Source organism: Dothidotthia symphoricarpi (genome assembly GCF_010015815.1).
Source record: "Dothidotthia symphoricarpi CBS 119687 unplaced genomic scaffold P153scaffold_7, whole genome shotgun sequence".
NCBI lineage: Eukaryota > Fungi > Ascomycota > Dothideomycetes > Pleosporales > Dothidotthiaceae > Dothidotthia > Dothidotthia symphoricarpi.
This window is the reverse complement of record NW_022985014.1, coordinates 538,653-565,030: the sequence shown is the minus strand read 5'-3', so window position 1 is coordinate 565,030 and position 26,378 is coordinate 538,653. Positions and strand designations below refer to the sequence as shown.

At 51.5% G+C, this 26,378-nt stretch overlaps 12 protein-coding genes across 12 annotated transcripts; 7 read left to right on the top strand and 5 right to left on the bottom strand.

Moving 5' to 3' along the window:
* Positions 1–56: 56 nt before the first annotated feature.
* On the top strand, positions 57–863 carry P153DRAFT_355692 (uncharacterized protein; the record flags this gene model as incomplete). The annotated part of the gene is made up of 1 exon (XM_033666590.1): positions 57–863. The coding sequence occupies one exon, from the start codon at positions 57–59 to the stop codon at positions 861–863; it is 807 nt and encodes a 268-aa protein (XP_033525269.1).
* A 440-nt stretch (positions 864–1,303) lies between these two features.
* On the top strand, positions 1,304–1,918 carry P153DRAFT_384100 (uncharacterized protein; the record flags this gene model as incomplete). The annotated part of the gene is made up of 2 exons (XM_033670307.1): positions 1,304–1,399; positions 1,457–1,918. The coding sequence occupies 2 exons, from the start codon at positions 1,304–1,306 to the stop codon at positions 1,916–1,918; spliced, it is 558 nt and encodes a 185-aa protein (XP_033525268.1).
* A 369-nt stretch (positions 1,919–2,287) lies between these two features.
* P153DRAFT_336859 (MFS general substrate transporter) lies at positions 2,288–3,924 on the bottom strand. Its single transcript, XM_033665720.1, has 3 exons — positions 3,291–3,924; positions 2,627–3,240; positions 2,288–2,570 (listed from the first exon to the last, which is right to left on the bottom strand). The coding sequence occupies exons 1-3, from the start codon at positions 3,882–3,884 to the stop codon at positions 2,354–2,356; spliced, it is 1,425 nt and encodes a 474-aa protein (XP_033525267.1). The 5' UTR covers positions 3,885–3,924; the 3' UTR covers positions 2,288–2,353.
* A 768-nt stretch (positions 3,925–4,692) lies between these two features.
* On the bottom strand, positions 4,693–6,466 carry P153DRAFT_287192 (rab geranylgeranyl transferase escort protein-like protein; the record flags this gene model as incomplete). Its single annotated transcript, XM_033663515.1, has 3 exons — positions 4,693–5,024; positions 5,204–6,333; positions 6,393–6,466. The coding sequence occupies 3 exons, from the start codon at positions 6,464–6,466 to the stop codon at positions 4,693–4,695; spliced, it is 1,536 nt and encodes a 511-aa protein (XP_033525266.1).
* Positions 6,467–7,256: 790 nt separating this feature from the next.
* P153DRAFT_384097 (uncharacterized protein) lies at positions 7,257–8,651 on the top strand (the record flags this gene model as incomplete). The annotated part of the gene is made up of 1 exon (XM_033670306.1): positions 7,257–8,651. The coding sequence occupies one exon, from the start codon at positions 7,257–7,259 to the stop codon at positions 8,649–8,651; it is 1,395 nt and encodes a 464-aa protein (XP_033525265.1).
* A 407-nt stretch (positions 8,652–9,058) lies between these two features.
* Positions 9,059–12,068, bottom strand: P153DRAFT_286938 (uncharacterized protein; the record flags this gene model as incomplete). The annotated part of the gene is made up of 2 exons (XM_033663497.1): positions 9,059–9,706; positions 9,762–12,068. The coding sequence occupies 2 exons, from the start codon at positions 12,066–12,068 to the stop codon at positions 9,059–9,061; spliced, it is 2,955 nt and encodes a 984-aa protein (XP_033525264.1).
* Positions 12,069–12,965: 897 nt separating this feature from the next.
* On the bottom strand, positions 12,966–14,175 carry P153DRAFT_365512 (glycoside hydrolase family 5 protein). Its single transcript, XM_033667839.1, has one exon. The coding sequence runs from the start codon at positions 14,008–14,010 to the stop codon at positions 13,084–13,086; it is 927 nt and encodes a 308-aa protein (XP_033525263.1). The 5' UTR covers positions 14,011–14,175; the 3' UTR covers positions 12,966–13,083.
* A 978-nt stretch (positions 14,176–15,153) lies between these two features.
* On the top strand, positions 15,154–15,949 carry P153DRAFT_395284 (uncharacterized protein; the record flags this gene model as incomplete). The annotated part of the gene is made up of 2 exons (XM_033671390.1): positions 15,154–15,583; positions 15,633–15,949. The coding sequence occupies exons 1-2, from the start codon at positions 15,388–15,390 to the stop codon at positions 15,947–15,949; spliced, it is 513 nt and encodes a 170-aa protein (XP_033525262.1). The 5' UTR covers positions 15,154–15,387.
* A 1,157-nt stretch (positions 15,950–17,106) lies between these two features.
* P153DRAFT_336847 (aldehyde dehydrogenase-like protein) lies at positions 17,107–19,353 on the top strand. The gene is made up of 4 exons (XM_033665719.1): positions 17,107–17,331; positions 17,380–17,798; positions 17,852–17,858; positions 17,909–19,353. Exons 1-4 carry the CDS (start codon positions 17,137–17,139, stop codon positions 19,076–19,078), a joined length of 1,791 nt encoding a protein of 596 aa, XP_033525261.1. The 5' UTR covers positions 17,107–17,136; the 3' UTR covers positions 19,079–19,353.
* P153DRAFT_365509 (glutamine synthetase) lies at positions 18,644–20,882 on the bottom strand. The gene is made up of 3 exons (XM_033667838.1): positions 20,287–20,882; positions 19,974–20,230; positions 18,644–19,917 (listed from the first exon to the last, which is right to left on the bottom strand). Exons 1-3 carry the CDS (start codon positions 20,717–20,719, stop codon positions 19,144–19,146), a joined length of 1,464 nt encoding a protein of 487 aa, XP_033525260.1. The 5' UTR covers positions 20,720–20,882; the 3' UTR covers positions 18,644–19,143.
* A 482-nt stretch (positions 20,883–21,364) lies between these two features.
* On the top strand, positions 21,365–22,998 carry P153DRAFT_312930 (NAD(P)-binding protein). The gene is made up of 3 exons (XM_033664862.1): positions 21,365–21,671; positions 21,930–22,469; positions 22,543–22,998. Exons 1-3 carry the CDS (start codon positions 21,625–21,627, stop codon positions 22,781–22,783), a joined length of 828 nt encoding a protein of 275 aa, XP_033525259.1. The 5' UTR covers positions 21,365–21,624; the 3' UTR covers positions 22,784–22,998.
* Positions 22,999–24,502: 1,504 nt separating this feature from the next.
* On the top strand, positions 24,503–26,303 carry P153DRAFT_365506 (uncharacterized protein). The gene is made up of 2 exons (XM_033667837.1): positions 24,503–25,771; positions 25,823–26,303. The coding sequence occupies exons 1-2, from the start codon at positions 24,766–24,768 to the stop codon at positions 26,191–26,193; spliced, it is 1,377 nt and encodes a 458-aa protein (XP_033525258.1). The 5' UTR covers positions 24,503–24,765; the 3' UTR covers positions 26,194–26,303.
* The last annotated feature ends 75 nt before the right edge of the window (positions 26,304–26,378 follow it).

Genomic DNA, 26,378 nt, shown 5'->3' with positions numbered 1-26,378 from the left:
ATCAAAGCCTCTCAACCAAGCCTCTCATACTCCTTCTCGACAGCCCTCATCCCAACATGGCGCTCAAATCCTCCCTCAAGGCGTTCCACTGCCTCAAGCAATCCACAACACCAACCACTTTCTACAACCCCATCTCCATCCCCCATATATTCCTAAAACTTTATCCCATCATGCGACGAGGCCTAATCTCGAACACCAAACCTACCCATCTTAGAACCGTCACGCTAGAAGTAGAGCGGAAATTCACGCCCACCCCATCATCCATCACACGTCTACGTGAAAACAGTAGTACACACCCTTTCAAATCACACACGTACCTCGGCTCCAAACCCATCCACGACATCTACTACGATGCCGCATGTCGTCTCATGGACAAGGGGATATACATCCGCACGCGCAACGGGGCGTGGGAGGCGAAAACACGCAAGGGCGGGGATTTGGTGAATAGCCAGTGCTGCGAAGTGTCGGGCTATGGAAGCGTGACGAGGATCCTGCAGGATGCTGTGGGACGGGAGTGGAAGCCGGATATGCTAGGGAAGGTTGCGGAATGGAAGATGGAGAGGATGGAGTGGGAGGTTGAGGGGTTCGGGGTTGTGGTTGATGAGTCGGTGTTTGAGGTTGGGGTTCTGGCTGGTGCTTTGATAGTGCGGCATTGTGTTGGGGAGGTGGAGTTGTGTAGAGGCGTGGAAGGGGGTGGGGAGGAAGAGGTGGGGAGGGAGATGGATGGGCGGATTGAGAGGTTTATGCGGGATCATGGAGATGTGTTTCCTGTATGCGGGGGAATGGCGCAGGGTAAGTTGAGTGCGTACTTTGAGTGCGTGGAGAGACTTCGCGGTGTGCGTGATGGGCCGCACTTGGGGTGAGGCGATGATGGGAGATGTGTGGACAAGTCGAGGTTATACTCGACATGAAGAAGATGAATTGCTATCGATGGGTAGGTTTTGACAAAATATACTGGCAGTCAAATTTCTTTATTAACGCTGGAAATTAGACGGACTTCTTGCGTGGATGCCCTCGAATATGTGCCATATTGTCTGCACCAAAATGTTGCCATGAGAAGATGGAAGGAGCGACTATCGTGAGATGTTTTGGTGTTGTCATACGTCATACCCGCGCGCGAACCTCGCAGCACGGCTCCAACACTCTGAGCTTCAGGAGTCGGTGAGCAAGCAAGCCACCCCTGCTTCTGCCCTCTCTGTCTTCTCGGCCCTTTCTCCAGGATCTACCCTTCTTCCCCACTATCCTCCACGTATCGCACGACTCCCAATCACCGCGTCGCGGCACACATCGACCAAACAACACCATGCGGAGAGCCATATTATCACAGACGCTGCAAGGCGCAGTCCTCAGCATGACATCCAACATCATCGCACAAGGCATATCCTCCTACAAACACGACGTTCGTTTTCCCCAGTCCCTCCCTCGCCGCTCACGAAACTAACACGTCCGACCCCAGACACCCTTCTCACTCAACTACATCCAAGTCCTCAAATTCGCCATCTTCAGCCTCCTCAGCAGCCCGCCCAACATCCTCTGGCAAACGCGCCTCGAAGCCACCTTCCCGACCACCGTATCCACGCTCTACGACCCCTCCGAGAAAAAGCCCACCACGCCCACAAAACGAGAAATCAGCAAGACAAACGTGCTGATCAAGTTCCTGCTCGATCAGACCATTGGCGCTGTCATCAACACGCTCTTGTTCCTCGCGTACATGGGCTATGTGAATTCGGGGGACTGGAACGTCGTGGCGCAGAATTGTAGGGCGAGGCTTTGGCCCATGATGCGCGATGGGTATAAGTTCTGGCCGCTTATCTCGCTGATCAGCTTCGTGTGGGTGCCGGTTGATAAGAGGATTGTGTTTGGGTGCTCGGTTGGGGTTGTTTGGGGGATCTATCTGAGTTTGGCGGTTGGGGCTTGAGAGGGCTGTGTGGAGATTGGATTATTCATATATCCAATGGAAGAGATAATGATATGAACTCCTTGAATTGTTGGTGACTGCGTTACGATATGGTTACGATGGCATGTGCACTCTTACGGCCAATTACTCTGGTCTCCGCTCAGAAAGAAGCCTACGCCTTCTGAAGCGCCGAGAACTTTGTGTAGCTTCCTATTGGAAGACACATTGCTTGTATGTGTAGGAGCTGATTAGGTAAAGCAAGACAAGCTAGTCAACGACCTCGAGCAACCGCATGCTTGAACAACCATGGTCTGTTACTGATGCGTTGAAACGTTATTCCTCCAAGTTGAGTGTACTAACACCTAACGCTATATGAGACAAGATGAGATAGAAATCTGGGCCAGAACACCCAAAAGGCTACAATGAACCATCGTGGCTAACACGATCTATGAGGCACTAGTCAACCTTATCCTGAACCTTTCTGACGACAGCTGGTACAGCAATGAGCAAAGACGTAGCAAGCAGAGCCCAACACATCACCAGCTCATTGACAGAAGAAATCGCCAGTGTATTGACACGGAAACTAACAGCTCCCCCTGCTGATTGTATGCCTTTATAAAAGCCTGCAAAGTTGGCGAGCTTCCGGCTATCGTTTGTCAAGGCACCAAGAAACCTAGAGTCATTGTTGTTAACTAGATCAGCACGACGAGGTTTCCTGTGCCAACTTACCAGTAAATAGTGGTTTGCCATACAGCGGCAAATAGTCCAAAAGAAAGATAAAGAAACATCGGGCCCACGTAACCAGCATCGGTGTAGTCTTTCTTGACAGAACCTCCGACAACACTCTCGGATTCATTCCTTTGCCACATAAATGCACCAGTCCATACCACGAATACTAAAAGCAACAGTACTCCCATAGCAACCCTCGCCCGTAGAGATCGTCGTACACGGGGCGAGTCCAGTGTATATCCCGCAAGATAAGACCCTGCGATCTCAGCAAGCCAATACAAAGTATTATTCAACGACCTTGTGCGGATATTGAATGTTGCAAGATTGAAGGTATTGAACTGATACGGGTAGAAGAGGTTGGACGTGAAGAACATTGGAAATAACAGTAGGATATAGGTGTCGTGCTTGAGTGTTTCAAGCAGACCTAATACCTCGCTTTTCCAGGTCGGGGTTTGCGGAAGCACTACCCGCGAGCCATCGGATCTTTTGACGTGTTTGGCTTCGCAGAGTAGGAGGGATAGTACGGTTCCTAGCAACGATAAAGATATGAGAACGTAGAATGTGACGTCCTTGATATCGTTGGTTTCAGAATGCATGTTCTGGGCAAGTGCGATCTATACTATTAGCTATGGTATTCTGTATGATACAATTGAATAGGACGTACCACACTGCCTATCACAGCGCCCATGTTGTATATCATCCAGGACCAGGCGATGTATTTTCCTTTGGACTCCTCAGTAGGGTAGGAGAGCATAACCATCCCCTGAGCCACCCAGAACAGGCCAGCACATAGTCCCAGCTGCAGTCCAGCGAATATCAGGAATCCCGAGTTTTCAGTATGTTTGTAGCAGAGCAAACTTGAAGTGTAGATGGTGTATCCAAGTCCACCAAGGCTCAGTGTGGCTCTGGTTCCCAATTTGTTGGTGGCAATGCCAGCAAAGAAACCAAACACAGCAAACGTGCTGTAGAGTGCTACATTTGCGTTGTTCGCTGGCTCGGCTTTTACTAGTCCTCCGCCGCCCAGCCCGTTCAAAGCGTTCCACATCCCAGGGCAGAGGAAACTGATGAATGCGACTAGACCTAGTTGAACTGATGGGTCTGCATAACGGGGAAAGCACCGAAGTAGAAAGTTAGATATACTAGTTGTCCATGAGGCTGAGATTGAAGGATTCTCTCCACGAGTCTCAATCGCTTCTGCCTTCGACTTGAGATTACTGGGGATGCTAGGTTCGGGATACTGCTCCATATGGATATCCATGTTGGCTCCTCTTTCTTACTGTAAAAAGAGATGTTTCAAAGTGGTCCAAAGCGAACAACAACAAAATCGGGGTGACTGAAAGGTTAAGTCATCTAATACTTGTCAAGACGAGTTTAGTGCTTAGCCAGGTCAGCTGTCTCACTGCGTCGTGAAGCTGAGGGATACCTGTGATTACTTGCATCAATATAGGCCCGATAACTGATAAGGCAAGACATGTTAAGGTAAGCATAGGGTTCAGCCAGTTCAGCTGCCTTGCTGTGCCGCAGGGCTGCATGTTCAAGGGATACCTATGATTCGTGGGAACTTCTGAAGTCTCGGTACCAACAAACCTTAAAAACAAAGGCTTAAGATGTACTGTGAAACGAAATTGTCCATTCGTTCTTTCTTATAAGAAAAGTCGGCAGACGAGAAATCGAATACTGTTGTTAGGAGAATACATGGAAACGTTGTGAGGCTTTCCTTAAATTACGTATCTCCGGATCCAAGCCTAGGGGCTGGGTTTACGTTTGCAGTGAACACTGACGTTGTACTACAGCTCCAGCGTTGTGTGGCATGATCATACACGAGCGCTGTGTAAACGTTAAAAGTAGCTCTTATATACGCTCAACACAAGAGCACAACCCCTGGAGGTGTTAGGGAAAGTGATACACGAAAAGGTCGGTGTTTGTCACAAAGAGACAAGTGAGAAAGGTATTGAAAGTGTCACACAAGGTAAAAAACTCAAGAGCAAACATAGTTCATTCTCTACACTATCTCATACGATCTCGTCATGGTGGTGAATCATTACTCACACATACGATGTCCGATTTTAATCGTCATCGTTGGCATAGTCTTCCCTGTCTTGGAACTTCAGGTACTCCCCAGCATCCTCGCCTGTGATCTTCTGCCAGACTTCCTTGACCTGATCAAGTACAATGTCGTCAAACGCAAGATCCATCGACGGAGGTGGGAATCGCACGACGTGATCATCACTGTTCGGAAGCAGGCCTGATTCTGATGAGGGCTGTTGTTTATATCGGGCAGACCAAAGCACAATAGGTGATGGTGTGACTTCGACACTGGACAACAGCGCCTGAACGCCTCTCTCGAGGAGCTTGAACCCATCTTGGCCGTGCAACGAGGTGGATGCGTATAGTATACCTGATTGAAAGTTAGTGACTTGTAACTTCCATGTGAGCAGTGACTGGAGAGTAGATGTAAAGCCGTAATCAGTTTGTCAGAGGGTATTATCTTCAAGAATTTTCAGACAATGTAGATAAGTATTCGTAAGGTTTGTTCATCATAACAGCAAAATAGAAAAAGATGGAGGTAGGACTTACTCTGACCTGCAGGGCATTCCCCCGTGTCGGATGAATGCACAAGCACATGGACTGCCGGAAGCTCTTCAGCTTGAGAGTCCAACGGGAGTGATCCAGACGGGAATACAACAACCGCAGCAGCTGGAGCTGGCGCGTCTTCTGCGATCGGTGGGAACAATGGTATAAGCGCGGAGGATACGATGGTCATTGACCTGCATTGTATGTCCTCGATAGCGGTCGAGGAGCTTCCTCCCACAATCCACTTCGCCGTGATAGCCTCACCATCTTTCAGGTGAAGCTTGATGCCGCTCTCGGATGTCTCCGGAGTGACATCATCGGTGGGTGCAAGACCTTTTCCAAGGACGTATACTCCACCACCAACGGCACATGCACGACAAGAGACTTGACTGATCTCAGACAAGCCACCCCATTTGGGTATGACTGATCCGAAGCCAGCCCCGAAGATGCCGATGGACCTAAGGTGTCTCGCGATCCGCGGCAACGCATACTCGGTAGTCGTCTGAGTTGACGGCGATGGCGACAGTGTGAGTGCCAGCAACGGAGCCTGAAGCGCTGCAGGGACCTTGAACTGCTCCGACAGGAAGGTGGGAAACGGCTGCTGGCGATGCTCCTCCCAGACCTCGGGCTGCTCCTCGTATTCGCCAATGAAGCGCAGAAACTTCATCAAAGCGCGCTTCGCCTTGAAGTCAAGGTCGTGGTCTTGAAAGACATCTTCTCGCCCGTTGGGCACCTTCAGAAGCCTTCCGTGCCGTTGAATGCCGTCAGATGGTGGCAAGCTTTCGCTAGCAGCATCTGCGGAAAACACCCACCAGCTGCCGACAGCCAGGAACTCGAGTTGGCGATAAACCCTCGACGAAACAAGATACTGCAGGAGCGAGGAGCGAGCGTATACGAGCTGCGGACTGAGCGCCAAGCTGTACGCCCTCGAGAACGACAGTGATGGTGGAGACGGCTCTGATCCGGCAGGCTCAGGCTTGGTGATGTTGACGTTGGAGAAGGCACCACCAGACGCGCCATTCACTTGTATCGCCCATTCTCGAGCCTCTTGCAGGCTCAAGGCAGCTTCAGCGCCGCCATAGTAGTAATTTTCGTCGAGGTGGAGGATTTTCTTCTCCGAGCGCGACAGAGCTCTTCAGGTGCTACGTCAGTCAGATCGCGTCGGGTAACGTAGTCAAACATGATAACTTACAAAGCGAGCAAAGACTGCTGCAGCCCGGTACCGACAATAACAACGTCCCAGTCGGTGTTGTCGAGAGTTTCCATGGTGCGAGTGTTTGCGAAATTGTAGTCGGCAGAACTTGACACCCTAGCTTCGATTTTAGCGCGTCTGTGACTAAGCGATGCTACATCAAAATCTGCCATGCATGACCGAGCTTTTCCTTCAACATCGCGCACGCTGAGGGCATGGCTGCTTCAATGTCATGTCCGCAAGGCACCAGGTCTTCACTGATCTGTGAATGTGCGCGTGAGAAGAACTCTCGTCCGGTATCTACTGCTTCGGATTTTACCTGAATTAGCGGCTCGAATGTGGCGATACATACACTACATGTGCGCTTTCTACAGCCATCTCCTACGATCGAGAGGCTGCAGTTGGCCCTGCAATGGGTGGACTCTTGTGATGTTTGATCTATGTGACTTGGCTGTTGACCTGCGAAGGCAGTGTGCAGAGAGAAAAGGGTTCGAACACGTTGCTCGACAAACTTTAGAAACCTCTTCACGCCGTTCTGTGAGCGTCACCAGCTACCTAGAGTTGGATGGACGTTTCTACAATTAGGTCGCTAAGAGTGGAATCACTACTCCCAGATCAAACTCGTTCGAAACAGCGCATAGAATCATATCCAGAACCATTCTTTTCCATACAAGCTCAATTCAGATTTCATATGAACTCGCCCCCATGTGCTATTGCGATCTATTTGGAAAAAAGCATATCAACGTTTGTTTCTGGAAGGCCCTCAATGTTTGTAGGTTGTCGATTGATAACATTTATATATGCACTCTGTCAGGCAAGACTTATCTCTTTCCACCCACACTTCTTCCAACACGATCAACCAAGATGACGACAGCAGAGCAGCAGCGTCCAAGAATCTTTGTAACGAGCAAGACCGATGAGGCACGTCAACGGCAAGCAATAGAGAACTCAAAAAGACATCAACAAAATTGGCTGCAAGCAGAGGCTGCAAGGAAGCAGAGAAAGCTTGACCAAACCACGTCTCTACAGCATTCGAACGCACCAAACGGTCTAGTAAGGTCTCAGTCTGCCGTACCAGTGCAGAATTCCTCGCAAACAAATCGCAATATGGCATTCAGCCAGACGGCTCAGTCAAGATCTCGCAGTGCAATGGATAGACCCTCGCGAGCATATCGGAACACTCCTGTCCCGGAGATCATAGTGACAAGCCCTCAGAGTACAGTATCACAACACTCACAGGTACGGGGGGGCGCAGTGCCAGATCTATCAGGTGTCATGACGACAGTCTGGACGCAACCGGTACTTTTCGAAGGGAGTTTGCAGCAGACTGACGATACCGAGCAAAAGTCGAGGGCTGGCAACAGATCGGCAGACAACCATAGAACACCTGTATATTCTTCGCGTGCTCAGGAGTGGGGAACAGTAGGGATATCATCACCTGCATTGTACGCTCCACAGCCTCAGCGGCCTCCTCCATTGATTCTACAAAGCGATATGTATACATCGCAAGCTCAACGCCTCGAGAATCTTCGACACTTTCTCGGGCAATCCGGATCCCGTCCAGATGTATTGATTCCAGGGCAGAGAGATCCATCGGCTTCCTTTTCTCCAGAGTACTGCATAGATTCTGAACTACATTTTCCGCACAGCGTTACTCAGTTCGCCCACCCCATTTGTCATATGCCGAATGATCGCTATCGACCCATCAATTCATCAGCACAGAGATATCACTCTCCTTCACCAGAACAGCGTCCTGGGTATCCCACCCCACCGCCTGCAACGCCAGCGCAACAGAGACCACACTACACCAAACAAGCATCCCCAACTAACGACAGTAGGACACCGCGAAACAACTACCCTCCAACCCAACCCACGACCCCCACACACTACACCACACACCACGAACCGTCCGCAAATCCAACTCAACCCATTTCCAGCCCAGCCACGCACCTCCACAACATCAACCAAACAGCATCAACTCTGCATCCTCCCAGCAAACACATCGCACAACCTCCATCCCAACACATACCAGAGCCCGTCCACGGCAGAACCCCTCCACCCCGCCCACTGAGTCTCCATCTCCCGCTACCGCTACACGCAGACCCCAAGATCAAGAGACACTTAACCCCTGATCTCCCCATGGCTACGACGGCTAAGGTGAACGTTGAAAGGCGGGCGAGGAGTGCGACGCCGAGTGTGCTGCCGAAAACGAGGGTTCTGACGGATGGGCGGGGGAGGTATGTTGGAAGGACTAGGTGATTTGGTTGGAGTTGTGGGATGGTGTGTTGGGGGGTGTTCAGGGTAGATGAGGGAGTGAAGGAGTTGAGAATAGTGTGTGATTAGGAGTGGTATGAAACTCGTAAGCGATGTGTTCTTTCTATACAATTTCCGTGTGTTGTCTCTTTCTTGTACGTTGGGGATGATGGGGGCAAACTGGTGGACTGCCATCAACGCAGAGCTGTGTAAGACAATTATGTCGAGCCTAGGCTTGAACATGGGTTGAGAATGAAAGAGCACGATGCCGATGTGTTACGTGCCAAGATCGTTGATGAATAAAGTCCTCATTATATTCAACGTACTTCCGAATTACAAGGATAAGACGCACAATTAAATCCACACTTATCGTCTCTCCGCAATGAATATGGAACATGAAACCAATCACTATCCTACAACATACTCCTCCTATTCGCCAGCTTGGCATACTGTCGCTGTGTCCGTGTAGTTCCATCCTCCATCTCATATCCAGCATTACTCGCCACACTCACCGGTCTCATTCGCTCTACCGCGCTCCCCGACTGGAGTCTGGCGGGTGCCCGCTTCTTCCCAAACTGCCCCGTGAGTCTTGAGAAAGCGCTAACAATGGGAGTGAAGAAACCGTTGCTAGACTTCTGCCGAAGTGATGGAGTCTCCGACTCGACTTCCTCAACATGGACATGCGGTTTCCCATAGTCGTGCTGAAGATCACTTTTCTCTCCTGGCTCCATGTACAGATGACCGCCCTCATGTTGGACAAACCAATTGACTCCATACTGCTTGCCCTCAGGACCGCCACCACACGATCCAGCAAGGACGTGTGAAGGCGGCGAGTTGACAGCCAAAGCGAAAAGATTTGGCGGCTCACAGAAGTCGGTGACTAGGCCGCGGTGGACAAGGAAGTAGGCGAGGACGCCAACATTCATCAGGAAGACGAGGAGTAGGATAAGAATCCAGCCCTTTGAGGCGGAATCAACGCCGCCGGATGCGTATTGCTGGGCCCTGAGAGACGCGTTGAAATATTGGGTTTGGTAATTATCAAGCGCGGGGCGTGTGTAGTTCTAAGAACATGGTTAGTATTGTGAGCATATGGGTACATGAGATTACTGAACTTACCCAGAAATGCACAAATGGTGCATCAATCATAGACTTAAGCAACGTACAGCCAGAGAGAACTGCTAGCGCCTCACCCAGACTCGGCAAGTCTGGATTGAGTTTAACTGCAAGATTCGTAGGATCCGGGTCAGACGGCATCAGGATCAACTGGGTCAATATTCTCGAGATGCTCGCATACCCGTCCATGATTCCAGTGTTTAGCGAGAGACTGTTCGCCCAATCGAACCCGATATCCCTCCAGTTTCTGACACCGAGAATCCACTGGGCGTCAGGGTTCCTTTCGCTATACTGCATACTGCCGGCACGGTCCTCGCAGAGACTCTCCATTGATCCGCTAGCGCCACTGACGTTATACCGTGTTTGACACTCTGGGCTGAGGTTCATCTGGAGACGACACAAGGCAAACGTACCAGTCCCATTTGTGCCGTCGTCGGCTAAACCACCCTGGCCAAGGAAATATATTGCAGCTCTTCCCCATGGGTATGAAGTGTGGTTCATCACCGTGTTGAAGGGAAGCGGAAACCTCGAAAACACAGGCGGGTAGTCCACTCGGTCCACATCATTCCAACCAAAGATATCATCCACCACGGTCTTGTTCGTCGTGGTCGCGTTATCCATGAGAAACCCGTCTTTCCACGTAGTGATGTTGACGAGTTCGTCGTTCCAGCTGTCATATACGATCGGGTCAAGCTCCGTCTTATTCATGTTGACACAAAGCGCATTCAAGACTGGCGACGGTACAGATGCGCGCAATGAGTACGTTCCTTCTGAATTGAGTTCTTCCGGCTGAAGAATACCGTTTCTTTGATCGTGTGCAGCTGCAAACACTCCGGAATGAGGCATCGCCAGAGAGACGTTGTTAATGACTCGACCATGCTGTTTAGAGATCTCTGTGGTGTTGACGATGTTGATCCATTGGGCCGTGACTGTGGTATTGTCGTATAGTAGCCCAAAGCCAGGTGGTCGTTCGCGCTGGTCAGAAGAACCATTCCCGTTAGAAGCTGCAACATCCCAACCAGCAAGGTAGCGCTGATAGTTGTAGTATCCCTGGCCAGCGTGCTCAATTTGCACACATGTGGCACCGCTATACTCCTTGTCAGTACGAATTGGAGTTTCGCACATGGCTTTGACATAGTCTATGTTAGCAAAATCCGATCTGATACTGCCAGCCATTATCATAGGTGTCCAATCACCGCCGTCTCTTAATACTGGCTGGACCACCGCAGCGGCCGCAGACGAATAAAGGGTGGCTACGACTGCGCTTAGCAAGCTCAGTATACCCAAAACAGAAGTCCCAGCGTAAAAAAAGGCTTCCCAGTGCGTGATTAATGTGCCTGGCTGAACGACCCATCTCCACATGCTCAGTTCTGAGAGTGTCACACCGCGGCCATCTTCTTTCATGAACGCCCTCCGGCTGAGGACTTGTCCCAGGAAGGCGACAAAGGACGTGACAAAGGAAAGCTCAATGGCCTTGGCCAGAACAGAAGTGAGGAGAATAGCATCTGAGGGTTTGAAGTGGCCTTGACTTCGGATCCTGCGACCATAGCGCGGTGCTTTCAGCGCCAAGACTAGGAAGATACCAGAAAAGATGGTTGAAAACAGACATATGACGATGATGCTGACGTTCAGCCAGGAAACCTTGGAGTTGTAAAAGTCTCTGGTGGTCTGGCACTCGTGTGAGGGATGAAACGTGTGCTCGTATGCGGGCTCAGCGGAAGGCGCGCCCGGTTTTCTTGCTGAAGAGTGCAGTGGCTGCTCGTAGTTGTGGCCGGCGGCTGTAAGACTCCGCACGGCATGGTTTGGAAGCCCTCGCCGAAACTCCTCATAGCCCCCATTAGGACTGAATCTCTCGCGCGTCAAATCCGGCGTAGCCTCGGCTGAATCGTGGGGAAACCTGCCTAAGAACGGGTCGGCTGTGCCTGGAGGTGACGCGGTGCTGGGGCTCTTGAGAGAGGAAGCCACTGGACGTCTGGCGAGGCTGGCCCGCCTGATACTTGCTACTGGGGAGTTCGAGGCAGCTATGCCTAGGCCGCCGCTGTCCTGCCGTCTGAAGCTGTCTGCGATGTCATCCTCCTCGTCTTCCTCAACTACGGTGCTTGGGGTCCTCCTCTCCACCGGCGCATCGCTCTGGAGACGCGCATAGGTGGGGCGCGAGGGCGTCGGCGGGGTGGTCGGGGGTGCGATGTGCGCGAACGAGAGGGAGGGGAATTTGTTTGTGAAGCCCAACGAGGGCGATGCAGGTGTGTGCTCTGCTGTCTCAGGATAGTCCGACAGTCCGTGGACGAGTGGACGGCGGTCGTCGGCCATAGCTGCAGATCCACCTACCCCTCTCTGCCTGCCCGGTCTGCTGTTTCAGGTTCCTTTCGTACCGCCTATCCTGTCGTCGTGCAGATGCAGAAATGCTGCTGTCGTGTCTGGTCGGTACTACACTGGTATCTGCAGCAGTGCGAAGAAGCTACACAGCAGAGATTTTACTATCACAGACGGAAGAGAAGGCAGCGTCGCAAGGTCAGACAGTAAGACGCCTGGCAAATAAGGCCTGTGTCTCGAATCTCAGCCCTGTGCCCGTTTGGACGTCGCACCTTCAGCTCATGCGGGACCAATGCAGACAATGGCCTGCGCAAGGGTGGCTTGGAATCCGGCCCCCAGCGTTCCCCACGCAATCCTTCTATCTCGGGAAGGGAACGCGAATCCACTACAAACACGAATAGCCGTCATCATTGTGGCTGTGTGTTCGGCTGTCGAGAACCACCAACTTTCTGATGTGTGCGCCCCAGCCTCCTATGGTGGTTCGGAGTCCGTAAGCGGGGTAACGCCTGGCAGGAGGCTGAACGATCGCGCAGTGCGACCGCGATCGTCATGGCGAGTGCTCCGTGACGCTTGGTAAGCATTTGAAGGGGTTGGCGAGAGTGCAGCGAGAAAGACAATTCGCAGTTTGGCGATACGCGTCTGCTAGTTACTCATCAGGCCCGCCAGTGCTGTCTGCTGTCCAACTCAGCATGGGGCCTGACACGACGGAGCAAGAACCGAGATGCGCAGTTGACGAAAACCTCGATATGCAGAAACTGTAATGGGAAATGCAACCCAGTTCCGAACCTTTATAGGACAATCCCTTGCTCAGTCTAGTCTAGCAAGACCTCCGTGACGAGGAAGGAACGAACCAGCAGGCGATTAGTCAAGATGACCATATCTAGACTTGAACGTATACCAGCAACGCGAAGCCACATACCCCACGTCGCAACTTTTGGAAACTCAGTATGCAAAGCAGAAGAGGAATGACATGAACGGAGTTATGTACAACCAAACAGATAACCCACTGCTTCTAACCAATGCTTGTCCTGTGGTTATCGACAAGACACACCCAATCTGAGCTCTTGTAATAGATCGTGTTCCCATCATCGTGCGTCAACTGTCCCGTACTCGGAATCGTATCACCTAGCTGCCAAAACAAATCTCCAGCCATCCCAGCATCCTTCAGTCCCAAACTTGTCTTCTGCCACTCGCTCTCCACAGGGCAATGATCACTCGCTGTCGTCACCCCATACTCCTCTAGCAAACATGGTTTCTTGAGTGACTGGCAAACTTTTGCATGAGCTGTGATCCAGGCGTTGCCCCAAGTGTTGTTTGTGCCCCAGGACGAAGGGTACAAGTGAAATGTGCCAAACGAAATATTGGGTAACGCGAGATTGGCGGCGAAATCAAGACCCTCGGAGTACTGGTATGGATAGGAACCGTCGCCGGAAAGACCGAACCCCTCATCACCGATGGCGATCATGTGGTCGGAGTCGAGGGAGCGGACGTAGTTTGACGATTGGCGGATCCAGCTGGTGAGGACAGAGGTCTGACATCCGTTGCAGCGAGGCTCATTAGCAAGCTCCCACGCGAACACAGAAGTCGAAGATCGGTAGCGCGATACTACAGCTTTGATATACGCCTGATACATGGTCTGGCAGCGAGTCGATGCGTACCATTGTGCGTTACTGCTCACACCGCAGGCAGAGAAGTACGCTGCCATACCTCCGTAATCTGTCCAGTTGTTGACGAAGTTGATGATGAGCTTGACGTTGTACTTCTCAGCAGCTTTGACAACGGCATCGAGACGCTGAAGGCCGTTGGCGCCCGTGTTGATCGTCGCAGTGGAGCCAGAGAAGGACTGGAAGTAGACAGTGCCTGAGCTAGGGATCGATGTCACGTCGTTAAAGCCCCAAACTCGTAGGACCTTGAGGCCCGAGGTGGATAGGTGACTCATGATCGTATTGACATCGGTGTCGTTCGTGAGGAAGGGGATCCAGTAGCTGTTGGTGCCGGCCACATACTTCGTGACCCCGTCGACGTTGAACTTCAGTCCATTGACTTTCGAAATCGAGGCTCGCGGTGAGATGTCATTCGTGGCTGGCAATGCTACCACTGCAGCGATGAACGAAAGGAAAGCCGTGATCTTCATGGCTAACTAGGTAGGAGCCCTGTTACTCTGTGAAGTAGTTCAGGATTGGGCTGAACATTCTTATAGCCACGACAAATTTCGCCCCTTCCATCCCTTCCTGCATTATGAGCTACCCTAAGGTTAAACGGAGTCAACCTCCCCGCTCTTGTGGGGAAAACATATTGGTTGAAACACCAGATATTAGATTAGAGGATCCAAGGGACCAGGACAGATGGCGAGCTTCGCATGTAGGCATAAGACGACTGGGTCAGTCGACTTGAGGTGGCCTTCGGAATACTCTGCTCCGTCACTTCTCTGAGCATAGTCGACAGAGAATTGGTAACCGTTTAGAAAATATGTACTGGCTATGGAGCTGACGATGTTCGTAACTTAGACGCTAGACACTTCGGCGTGACGAGGTTAATATATGTGAAATTGCGGGGAACTGCTCCGTGCTCGATGCGTAGATGAGCGTCATCGCAGGTGATCATGAAGGTTTCCATTTTGTGGGGAAGAGCTCCTCGGACAGCCTTTAGGTTGATGAAGGGTGAGTTTGTATTCAACGAAAGTGAACGAGGCTGACTCTCGGTTACCGGTAACCGAAGTACCATGAACCAATGTGCAGCAGAATTTTCCAACGGCTAAACAACTACATGCAAACCTTACGTACAACTTGCGTGCTATAAACACTAGTATACGCTTAGTCTGAAGCAATCTTCGCTTTTGATGTTGTAGTTTAGTAACTTGGTAGAATGTAGCTTCATCCTACTGTCTCGATTAACCGAGAGCATTTGAATGACATTGGCAATAACATAGATCACGACAGGATACAGTGTGCTCACAAGAATTCTTGTAGACAAGCAATAATCGAGTATATTAACTTATAAGCCTTTGGAAAGAAGAGGTTGGGAGTCTGGATGTACAACCAGTCTCTCAGTCAACTGTTCCAAATGAAGGATTAATACCGTTCCAGCTTTTCTTACCTGTGGCTCACGCTCACGCTCACTTCACCACTCACTGCTTCATGGTGATTCAGAAATCCACCAGTACTAATTCATCTTATGCGTATCTTCTTTTCCATCTTCCTTCTCAGCTGCTCTGCCTGCTCTACCTGCTCTACCTGCTCTACCTGCTCTTGCCCCTCTTGTGTTTAGCTTCACCATTTACACAGCACCTCTCTCTCCACAAGCGACACTCGCCATCATGGAGTTTGGAAAGCCGTGGGATGAAGATCACGGTAATTCAGATGATGAGTTTTGGAAGAAGCTCCGTGTAGATAAAAATGCGATGATGAGATACGGTATTTGCATGTATGGGTCAGGCATCGTCATGCACCTTTTGGGGTTTGTAGGGACTGGCCAGAAACCAACAGGGTTCAATGTGGGAGGAGTCTTAGGAGGTTTGGACTTCATATCTCTTGTTACTTTTCCGACTCACATATTCCCTAGGATCATTGGCTGCGACGTGGCAGTCGACAATCGGCAACATTCCCGCGGGTAGTCTGTTTTCGAGATTGCAGAGCGCGGCAATGGGCGGTACATCTACTAAACAGCATTTCATCTGTGCTGGACTGGCCTTTACATCAACAGATGAGACTCCAAACGAAGGAAGGAAGGCGCCGGGTGAGGAAGAGTACAGTTATTCTCGTAAGGATGACGTCCAAGAGGTGGCTGCGGAAATCTACCGTACAATGGGAGCATATCGCAGGGGAACGATCATCTGCGATGTTGACGGCGAGTACGTGAGGATCAGGCGGATTCTGTGAAGCAGACGTCGGAGTTGGCCCTCAAAAAACAGATGCTGCAGCCTGTACGCGGCGAGGGCTACGAACCTGCCTTCGGGCAGAGCTAATGCAGCAACGTGTCCTAATCTCTAATCTTAATCTCTGTTTACAAGTATTATCCCCCTCTCCTAGCTGCGCTGATAGCTGTATTACAGATACTCTACTCCTTTTAGCCTTACAATCCTGCTGGCACCGAGCCTGGCAGAGAGATAGGGGTTCTGCCTCCCTCTGCCTACCTAACCGGCGTTAACACCCTTAACGAAGCTAAGCACGGAACAGATCCTCTTCTAGGTCTAACCCTCTATAAGGTAGAGAGGATTAGATAGGGAGGGACTATTAGATACTAGAGAGATGTATAGCGTTAAGAGGGCATAGCAGGAGGAGAGCATTCACTCTACGCTAAAAGGCAGAAGTAGATAGCTATCTACAACAATTTAACATTATAGTATAGGCAGAGTTTTTTAAGAACTTTTTCTCTGCCTAGCAGGCCTCTAGACCTAGCCGTTTAATCGGTAGCGGTAAAATAAGACCTGGGTGAATACTACTGGTAGAATAGTCTATTTGAAACTTAGAGGCTTTAGGGGAGAGAGAGAGGGGATTAGGATAGTCTTACTTGCCCACAGGGCTATGATACAGGACTATAATTGAATCAACTAACTAACCAACCAACCGACGTCGGAGTTCTTTAGAGGACCTGTTTGGTTTGATTTGGTTCAAGGAAGTCCTGTGGTAGTCTAGTTCCAGTGCTCAGTTCCGTCACCAACTAAGGTGTCGAGACTTCCGGGCCCTCAAAAAGGAACACATTAGAACTTCGAATATACAACAAACCTCTTGGACGGCTATTTTACGACCTAGTCGTGCGTCTCGAAGCTCACAATATCTGCTTGAGTTTTGCGGTAACAATGTGGCTGAGCTTGTGATTTCGGCGTGGTGTAGGGAGGTGACTTCCTACTGGACCCGGACGCCCTTCCCAGGTCATCGATGCTTTTGTGGAACTTGCCGCAACAGGCAATTTGCGTCTATTCGCTCGGAGTTTTGCTCCTACCAATCCGGCGACAGGAACTTGGTGGTTGCGTTTCGTGGGTTCAGATGATCACGCGTCGACGCGCCAGTAGCAACTCGAAAATCTCAGGGTCCAACCAGAGTTAACCAAGACAACTGGCTTCACCATGGAGCACATGCTGGAGCGCGACTTTCGCGCCCTCGACGCCTATGTCTGGGGTGCTCTTAGCGCAGCAACGCTGGTTCTTTTCTATCTGACGTTGAGGCGAGATGTAGAGGGGCCGATTCTGTACAATATCCCGTCGCCAGCGGAAGCAGAACCTGGGTGGAAAGGCCAGGTGCTCGACGATGCGTCGCTGAAGGTACACTCACCGCCTGGGTACTCAAGGATGTTAATTGACTCTTTGCAGGTATCAGGCTCTTCCCTTATTCAATGCTACGCCCCTGCGACTGGCGAGGCCCTCGGGCGTGTCAACCCATCCACAGCAGAAGGCATCGACCGCTGCATTGCGAAAGCAAGCGAGGCCCAAGTGCAATGGGCGCGCACGACATTCTCTCAGCGTAGGAAGGTGCTGCGAACTATGTTGCGGTTCGTTCTCGAGAACCAGGAAACGATTGCCAGGGTCGCGTGTCTGGACTCGGGCAAGACCATGGTGGATGCGAGTTTGGGAGAAATCCTGGTCACAGTCGAAAAGCTTAGGTGGACACTTAAGCATGGCGAGGAGAGCTTGAAGAGTGAGAGGAGGGACACCAACTTTCTCATGATGTACAAGTGGAATGAGGTTATGTATGAACCGTTGGGCGTTGTGGCAGCTTGTGTAAGCTGGAAGTGAGTACCCCTCTCTATACAAGCTTGTGATTCATTGCTGACCTGTATTGTAGCTACCCAGTAAGCTCCGTGAAACGATCTCTTCTTGAATAGCAACTAATCGCTTGTAGTTCCACAATCTCATCTCGCCCATCATCGCGTCCATCTTCGCCGGCAACGCCATCATTGTCAAGGGCTCCGAAGCCACCGCCTGGTCCTCAGCGTATTTCACATCAATCGCTACCCGTGCGCTCGAAGTATGCGGACACTCCTCCAATCTCGTCCAGTCTGTCGTCTGCTGGCCCAACGTCGCCGACCACCTGACATCGCACCCGGGCATCTCTCACATAACTTTCATCGGCTCGCGACCAGTCGCGCACCATGTCTGCGCTTCGGCTGCAAGAGCTCTCATCCCCGTATGTGTCGAGCTAGGCGGGAAAGATCCTGCGATACTACTCGACGACCTGTCAAACAGTGACTTCAAGCGTGTAGCCAGCATCCTCATGCGTGGCACCTTTCAATCTGCTGGCCAGAACTGCATAGGCATCGAGCGTGTCATCGCACTCCCCAACGTCCACGATCGTCTCGTCGAATACCTCACCCCTAAGATCCGCGCCCTGCGTCCGGGTTCCATCCTCAACAGCCCCGATACACCCGTCGATGTCGGCGCATCAATCTCCGCCGCAAGCTTTTCCAACCTTGAAAGCCTGATCGCCGATGCGGTCAAACAAGGTGCGCGCCTCCTCGCAGGCGGCACCCGCTACGCCCACCCTCAATACCCGAAGGGCCACTACTTCACCCCCACGTTCCTCACAAACGTCACCCGCGACATGAAAATCGCCCAAACAGAGCTGTTCGCCCCGGTCTTCCTGCTCATGCGCGCCGAATCCGTGTCCGACGCTATCGCCATCGCAAACAGCACCATCTACGCCCTCGGCGCCTCCGTGTACGGCTCCAAATCCGCCGATCTTGAGCGCGTGGTTAGAGAGGTACATGCGGGCATGGTCGCGGTGAATGATTTCGCTGTCACGTATATGGTGCAGTTACCGTTTGGAGGGACCAAGGGGAGTGGATACGGACGCTTTGCTGGCAAGGAGGGGCTGCGGAGTTTGTGTAACGCGAAGAGTGTTACGAGGGATCGATTGGGGTGGATGGGTGTGAAGACGGGCATCCCGCCGCCGATGGACTTACCCGTTCAGGATGGAAGCAAGGCGTGGAAGTTCGCCATGGGGATTGTGTGGTTGGGGTATGGAGATGTGCGTGGGAAGGTCAGGGGGATCAAGGGGCTGATTGGGATGTGAGAGGATGAAACGTAATAATATATGGAATAGTGGTATAATCGACCGACCCGTCCAGGATCGCGAGCTTAGACAGCCTCAATATAGCGTCTGACCTCCCAGTCCGTAACCGCCTCGTCCCAAAGTCGCACCTCGTGCTCCCTTGTCCCTCCGAAATGGTCTACAAACTCATCTCCGAAAACTTCCCGCGCCACGCTCTCCTTCCTCATAAACCGCTCCGTCGCCTCCTTCAAGCTTTTTGCAAGCCGTTGTCCCTTATCCGCCGTACCGCCTACATCCTCGCCCTTGCCTAGCGGCGGTATGGCAATCTCCATCTTCTTCTCCACGCCCCGCCACCCTAGCGCTAGAATTGCAGCGAGCACGAAATGCGGGTTTGTATCTGCGCCCGGGACGCGGACTTCGAAGCGCGTTGCTTTCGCCGAGGCGGTGGGCGGCGCGATAAGCCGAATGCTAGCAGCGCGGTGCTCCAAGCCCCACGAGACCGTGACAGGCGCCCAGAAGTTCTCAACCAGCCTCTTGTACGAATTGACATTCGGCGCCAGGATGGGCATGATATCCGGCAGGCCGTCGATCAGGCCAGCGAGGAAGTGGCGCCCCATGTCGGAGAGGAACCGGATATCTGGGTACGCGGCGTCCTTGTCTTCTTCTGCGCGCGCGAAGAGGTTTGTGCTGTCCTTGTCGACGATGGAGACGTGCATGTGGCCGCTGTTTCCTGGCAGGCCCTGGCGGGGCTTCGCCATGAAGCAGGGTGTTATGCCGTGTTTTGAGCCGAGGGATTTGACGACGAGCTTGAAGAGGGAGGCTTTGTCTGCCATTTGAGCGATTTCGCCAAATTCGAGGGCCTGTGGAGTTGGTCGTTAGTTCTCATGGTGTCATACAAGGCGTTGATGGGACATACAGCTTCAAATACACCAGGCCCGGACTCTGTGTGCCAGCCCTCGATTCCGCAGTTGAACTTGAGGCATGCGTCGAAGATGCCGTAGTAGTAGTCTTGGTTGTGTACTGGTCGCGTTATGCTGTATCCGAACATGCCTTCTGTGAGGCTTGGGAGCGAAGTGACGGCATTATCGCGTAGGAATGCTGCAGTGCTCGAGGTGTTTCTCTCTGTACCGTCGTGGTTCTGCGGTGCGCGGAACTGGTAGAACTCGTACTCGGCTGTACACAGGCAATCAGCTTCATAGTACCCGTCCTCTCCTCAGCGACACACTCACCTCCCGCCATAGCCCCATACCCTTTCTCCGCGAGCTTGTCTACTGTGCGCCTCAACAAGCTTCTTGGGCACGCGCTCAGGGTCTCGTTGGTATCCGGGTCGTGGAAGCTGATCAGGAAGAACGGTACGTCATTTTCCCATGGTATCCGTCTGAATGACGAGAGGTCCGGGACAGCAATGAGGTCGCGGTATCCATTCTCCTTGTTCGAGATGCCGAGTTCGCGGAAGTAGGTCTGGTCGTGCATGTCCCAGCCGAAGATGACGCTGCAGAAGCCGAACCCGGCCTTGGCGACGCTGAGGAACTTCTTCTTAGCCATGAGTTTGCCGCGCAGTAGCCCATCAACGTCTACGCCTGCCACTTTGACAGACGTGTCGTTTTTTAGAAGCTCGGGGAGCTGTTCGACGGTGATCGTGGCGGGGGTCTCTGACGCCATCGTGGTGGTTGTGGATGGAATGGGCGGGCAACGAGCGCAGTCGAAAGGGCTCAAGAAGAGGACGGCGTTGAGAAAGGGCTTCAAAGGCGTGTAGAGATTAGCTTTGTGGGTGATAACGAACAAGCAAACGTCGAGAGCTCTGCCTCTTCATGAACAGGGGCCAGCTGCGATAGGAAGCTTGAGCCAATGATGACGACGAGGGGTATGCAAGACCGGCATACATTCCCTTGACGCTCGTTACCGTATGCAAGCTACAAGGTATATAATCGATTGCGCCTATCTGTTCCACTATCATCCTACGCAGACTGTTATCTGATCCCTCCCAACACGATATCGTGATGCTTCTCGACGACTTCAGCGCCCAACTGCCCCACCCTCCGATGGCGGGGTAGACTTGCCCTCTGGCGTTTGTGCACATGGCGAGGGCGCCTGCAGCTCGAGGCCTGAAAACTTTAAGGAGCATGTTCAACTGGATGTCAACCGTCAACGCGTCCTCGTAATATCCACCGCTCTTTCGACTTGTCTGCCAGATGACCATGGCTGGCAGGGTCCTTATCAAACCCTATCTTGACAGGGCCGACTTCGGGATCATTGCCTCCCATACACTCGTTGAGATCTGTTTCGTGACACACTTCACACACATCAGCTTCACTTGAAAACTTCAATCACTCGAACTTAATCTAAAAGTGAGTACACCATTGGCTTGTGTGTGTTGTTCATCTCGCCAACGTCATCGTATCCACGCCAGCACAACGGTGGATTGTCGCCGCCATTGACTAATATTAGTCATATCTGGCTCGAGGACTCTTTTATAAGACCCCGTCTCTTGCTTGACACGGGTCCTGACTGTATTACAGACTTCTTACATCACCTTTACTCGAACATAAAGACCGTATACATTCAACATGGGTCGACTTGAAGGCAAGAACTGCATCATCACCGGCGCCGCTGGGTAAGTACTGTGACTCCTGATTTCGCCGAGTTTAGAAAAATCACCCGAGATACGTTTGTTATCTGGCTGTAAGAGGTGGAAAGTATGGCAGAGCACTCCTTGGGCCTGGATTTGCATGAGAGCGGCCAGTATCCTCAACTTCAGTCATGTTTTCTTTTTTCATATCTATCGAATCATACATCTTCACAATCAGGGGTCAATCCACGATCAAACTTCTCTCGCCTCACGTAGCCACCAAATTTATCTAACACTTTCTAGCGGAATCGGTCTCGAGACAGCTGTCCTCTTCGCCAGGGAAGGTGCCAATGTCCTTCTCTCCGACATTTCCGGCCCTGCTCTGGAGAAGGCTGTTGCAAAATTGAAGAGCATCGTACCAGAGGCCAAGAAAATCGACACCAAGATTACCGACGTCTCCAAGGAAGCCGATGTTGCCGCTATGGTCTCTCATGTCGACTCCTGGGGCGGTCTGGATGTGCTCTTCAACAATGCAGGCATCATGCATGCCGATGATGCCGACGCCATTGACACACCCGAGAAGATTTGGGATCTGACACAGGCCATCAATGTCAAGGGTGTGTGGTTTGGTAGCAAGCACGCAGTCCTCAGCTTCCGGAAATACAACAAGACGAAGACGAGTGTGATTAACACAGCGAGTGTGGTGGCGCTAGTAGGGAGTGCAACGCCGCAGTTGGCGTACACAGCGAGTAAGGGCGCGGTGTTGGCGCTAACGAGGGAGTTGGCTATGGTTCACGCGAGGGAGGGATTCAGATTCAACGCGCTTTGCCCAGCGCCATTGAAGTACGTACAAACTCCCTAACGACACGATTTCACGTGATCTGTCATACCTCAAAGTCAATACTGACCACCGCAGCACTCCTCTCCTCCAGGACTGGCTCGGCGATGACGCAGAGAAGCGCCACCGTCGCGAAGTCCACTTCCCGTCCGGCCGTTTCGGCGAGGCTGTCGAGCAGGCTCAGGCCGTTCTTTTCCTTGCCAGCGACGAGAGCAGCTTCGTCAACGGTACTGACTTTGTCGTCGACGGCGGTATGACGAGATGTTACACCACGCCCGAGGGAGCGCCTACCCAGCCTCCTAAGAACAACGCCCGCTAAGCGTCTGTTTTGAAAGCTGGTAACATGCAACACGGGTCAGCATTTTCCATTGCTCTTGGCGAGTGAGAGCCTTGAGAAGGAACGGAGTTTGGGAATGAAGGCTGTACTGGGCATGGATGTATATTCGACGGCGATGGCGCTTTCCTTTACTCGTGTAAGAGCGGAATCTCTTATCATGTCATAGATCTCTCAATGAAATAACAAGTCAACAATGCGCTGTGACTGGATGTGATTGTTGTGGTGATGGTGATTTTGCATCTTTGTGTCCACACCATAGACCATTGGAGTTGCTGTTTTCGAGTAACATAATGCTTGACATAATTCTCATATATGTCTCGCCTTGCCCATCGCTTTTCGACATGACCCGATATTTCCACACATATCAGTTGCTCCCGTACTTATTTTGGATTTGCAGAAATCATGGGCTGCGGAAATTCTGCTTTGGAAACAGAACATGACAAAACATTGTGTTGATTTTAGACAGACATATGGCGTCAGAGAGTTTTGTTTTGAGTCAAGTAGGATTTGGTAGACTTTTGTGTAGTTGGAACCAGCACAGCAAGCAAGGTATACATTTTGGCAGATTAATGGAGCCGCAGCATGTTGGACGGTCTCGTGAGTTTTTGGCCGGCGGACAGGACATCGCTCGTTTAAATGCGCACTTTTGTAGAAATAGAGACGGGAATGAAGTGTGAGGGGCAGTTTCTTATGCGGTGTGTTTTTGACGATATGCTGGAGAGCAGACATACAGGGGCATATGTGGCTTTTGGTCCAGGGGAAGAACATTGCAATGCTCAATCCTTATTTTGTGAGGATGGAGATGGGGACGTTGGGAAGAAGGGTGTAGTGCACTTTCTGTTGTTGTGAAAAGTCTCATACGTATATGCTACGTTTCTGGTGATATGTTATGCAGAGCAGACATGTAACGACGTGTCGTCGTTTTTGGTCCAGAGAAAGAACATAGGACCCACTCCATTCTATTTTCACACCAGGGAAATCGGGCAGTTGAAAGCGTATCTTGCACAAAAAGTTTTCTTTGCAGGACGTCACACAAAACGAATGTCTTTAACAAGTTTTTGTACAGTGCAGGCATTTCATCTTGATCGTTTGTTTTTCGACCAGAGAAAGAACATAGCTGCCTCAGATAAGAATTTTGAAAAAGGGAAGATATGGGTAGGATTGCTGAGACGTTTGGAGTGTTTTTCTCTCGCGCATCGAATCATCGGGGCTTTTCGAGTTTCGCTGTTTTTAGTGCGGCACATGCAAAGTGGTAGACTGGAGTTTTCGTTCTAAAAAGAAGACATAAACTGAGTTTCGACCTGATTTCGAATAGAGAAAATGGATGGAACACTTAAAGAACAGGAATGATAGGAGAATGCTCACTCCTTATATATAAGAGACCAGGGTAGGAATCAAACCAATACAGGATCGCAAGGAACATCTCATGGTTCGTTTTGGAGTCTCTCGCTCCAGACTTGTGAGTAGGAAAGTGAATGCTGATCATACAGATCTGACTCGATAAACGTGTACGAAGCAAAGTCCGCAGTGATCTCGTGTTCGTTTATCTACGCGAAACTTTAAACTAAATGTGTTGCTTTCAGGCCAGCACCTGAGAAGGCTGCGCAAGTGAAATCTAACCCAATTCAGCCTAGCGTCTGAAGCGATCCTCTTATTTTCTGCCTCCCCATTGGCAAACTATCCATTCCATCAGCACTAGGGTTTCCAAAGCCACCATTCTGCAGTACAACAATAAGCCCAGCAATCAATCACTCGCATATGCATAGTAAAGATGGCATGGGGGCGGAGTTGTAAAACCATGCGGGGTGTGGGCACGGTGCGGCTGAGCAGGTTGCCTGATGCGTGAGCACGGCTGAAGTGGTATATCATCAGCCTTCCTTACCACACTCTGTCTGGTCTTCTCCCTTTCTTCTTTTCCCTCGTCGTCTGTTCTTCTCCGGTCCAAGGCCTTTTCTTGTGGAAAGATGGCGCCGCAGCAGCAGAACAATCCACCACTATGTCCGACGAACGAGAATGGTGTCTCGCTATGTGCAGCAACAAGTTTGATAGAAAGCATACTTCCGACTACAGCCTTGCCCACAGGAATAGAGTCATTCGGATCCATCCCAGACTCGACTCTGCCAGCCGGGACATTCACTCCTGCGCCATCGAGTACCGGAGATGCTCAGAATGAGTCAACAAGCAGTGATGATAGTGGAGAAGCCAACTCACAACTTACGAGTACAAGGAATACGTCACAAAATGGGACATATGTCATGACATCAAGCACACCGGCAGCAGCTTCAGCAACCGTGACTGCGACACCGGCATTGGCACAACCCTCGAGCAAGAGCAGTGGAAACCACGGTGTGAGCAGCGGCGCAGTAGCAGGAATCGCCATCGCGACAGCAATAATCGGTGGCGCACTCGCCTTTCTAGCTGCCTTTCTTCTCTTCAAGAAACGAAACAGAAAGCAAAATGCAAGCGGTGGACCAGTGAAATACGAGACGTACGCGGACTCAACACCAGAGCTAATCATGGCCCCCAAAGGTGTGGGCGTTGGCAGGAGAGATAGCTCCTACGTTCAAGTCTCGCAAACAGCTGTGCCTGTAGCCACCCTTGCTCGGAAACCCGTGCAGCAGTCGACTCCGTCAGATCCGCTGGCTGGTATTCTTCCCCCACCGGCGGACGAACACAACATCCAGAGCAAAGTTGCTGCGCTGTTTGGTGACATCCACGCACATATTGATGCGTACTACCGCGACGTACACGCGAGTATCACATCGAGTTTGGAACCTGAGCTCGCGCAATTCGGCGCGAAGGACGTAAACATGGCGGAACTGCTGCAGGATTGTTCGAGGCCGACTGTCGCGCTCAAACACGCGCTTGTAGCGTACGTCCTGGGCATGACTGGGCCGGAGAACGAGGGAGATATGGAGACACTGTTCCCCAGGGAACTCAGTAGCACAAGCGTCGATGACGAGGTGTCTGGTACGAACACCAGCGGCGCAAGGCTGAAGATGATGACTGACGATGGCACAGATCCAAACCATACCGCAGCTTCCACCCTTCACCGTCGTCTGACCGTCTACCTCTACAGCGCCTCTTCCTCCCACCCCTCCCGGTCACGCAAGTCCTGGGCCCTCTCGTCAAACACCCGTGAAGCAGCCGAGCACTTCTCATTGACCTTCTTTCCCTGGGCAAATCCTACGGCCAGCGACCAGGACAAAGACGAAGGCCTCACGCACATCATCTCCTCTACCCTAGAGCTTCGGATCTGGCTGTTCGGACAACCCGGCGTGTACGATCTAGTCTGGGAGGGCGCAGGCAGGAGGGGAGTAGTAGTCAGTCCTGCGCTGGTGAGGCGAGTGGACGGAAGGATTATCTTGGAAGCGGGCGTTATCAGCGTGTGAAGCCCACCCATCCACCCACCCATCTATCTATGTATGTAGTTAGTGATGACGCAGCCTCGTCCTGTTAGTATTTAAATACCCAATTCCAATTCTAATTCCAAATCCATAACCCTGCCCTGCCGCACCTCCATGACCTAGGCTTGTGCTTCGGACTAGTTCATGCCGGTACCTCGGGTTAGTGCGAC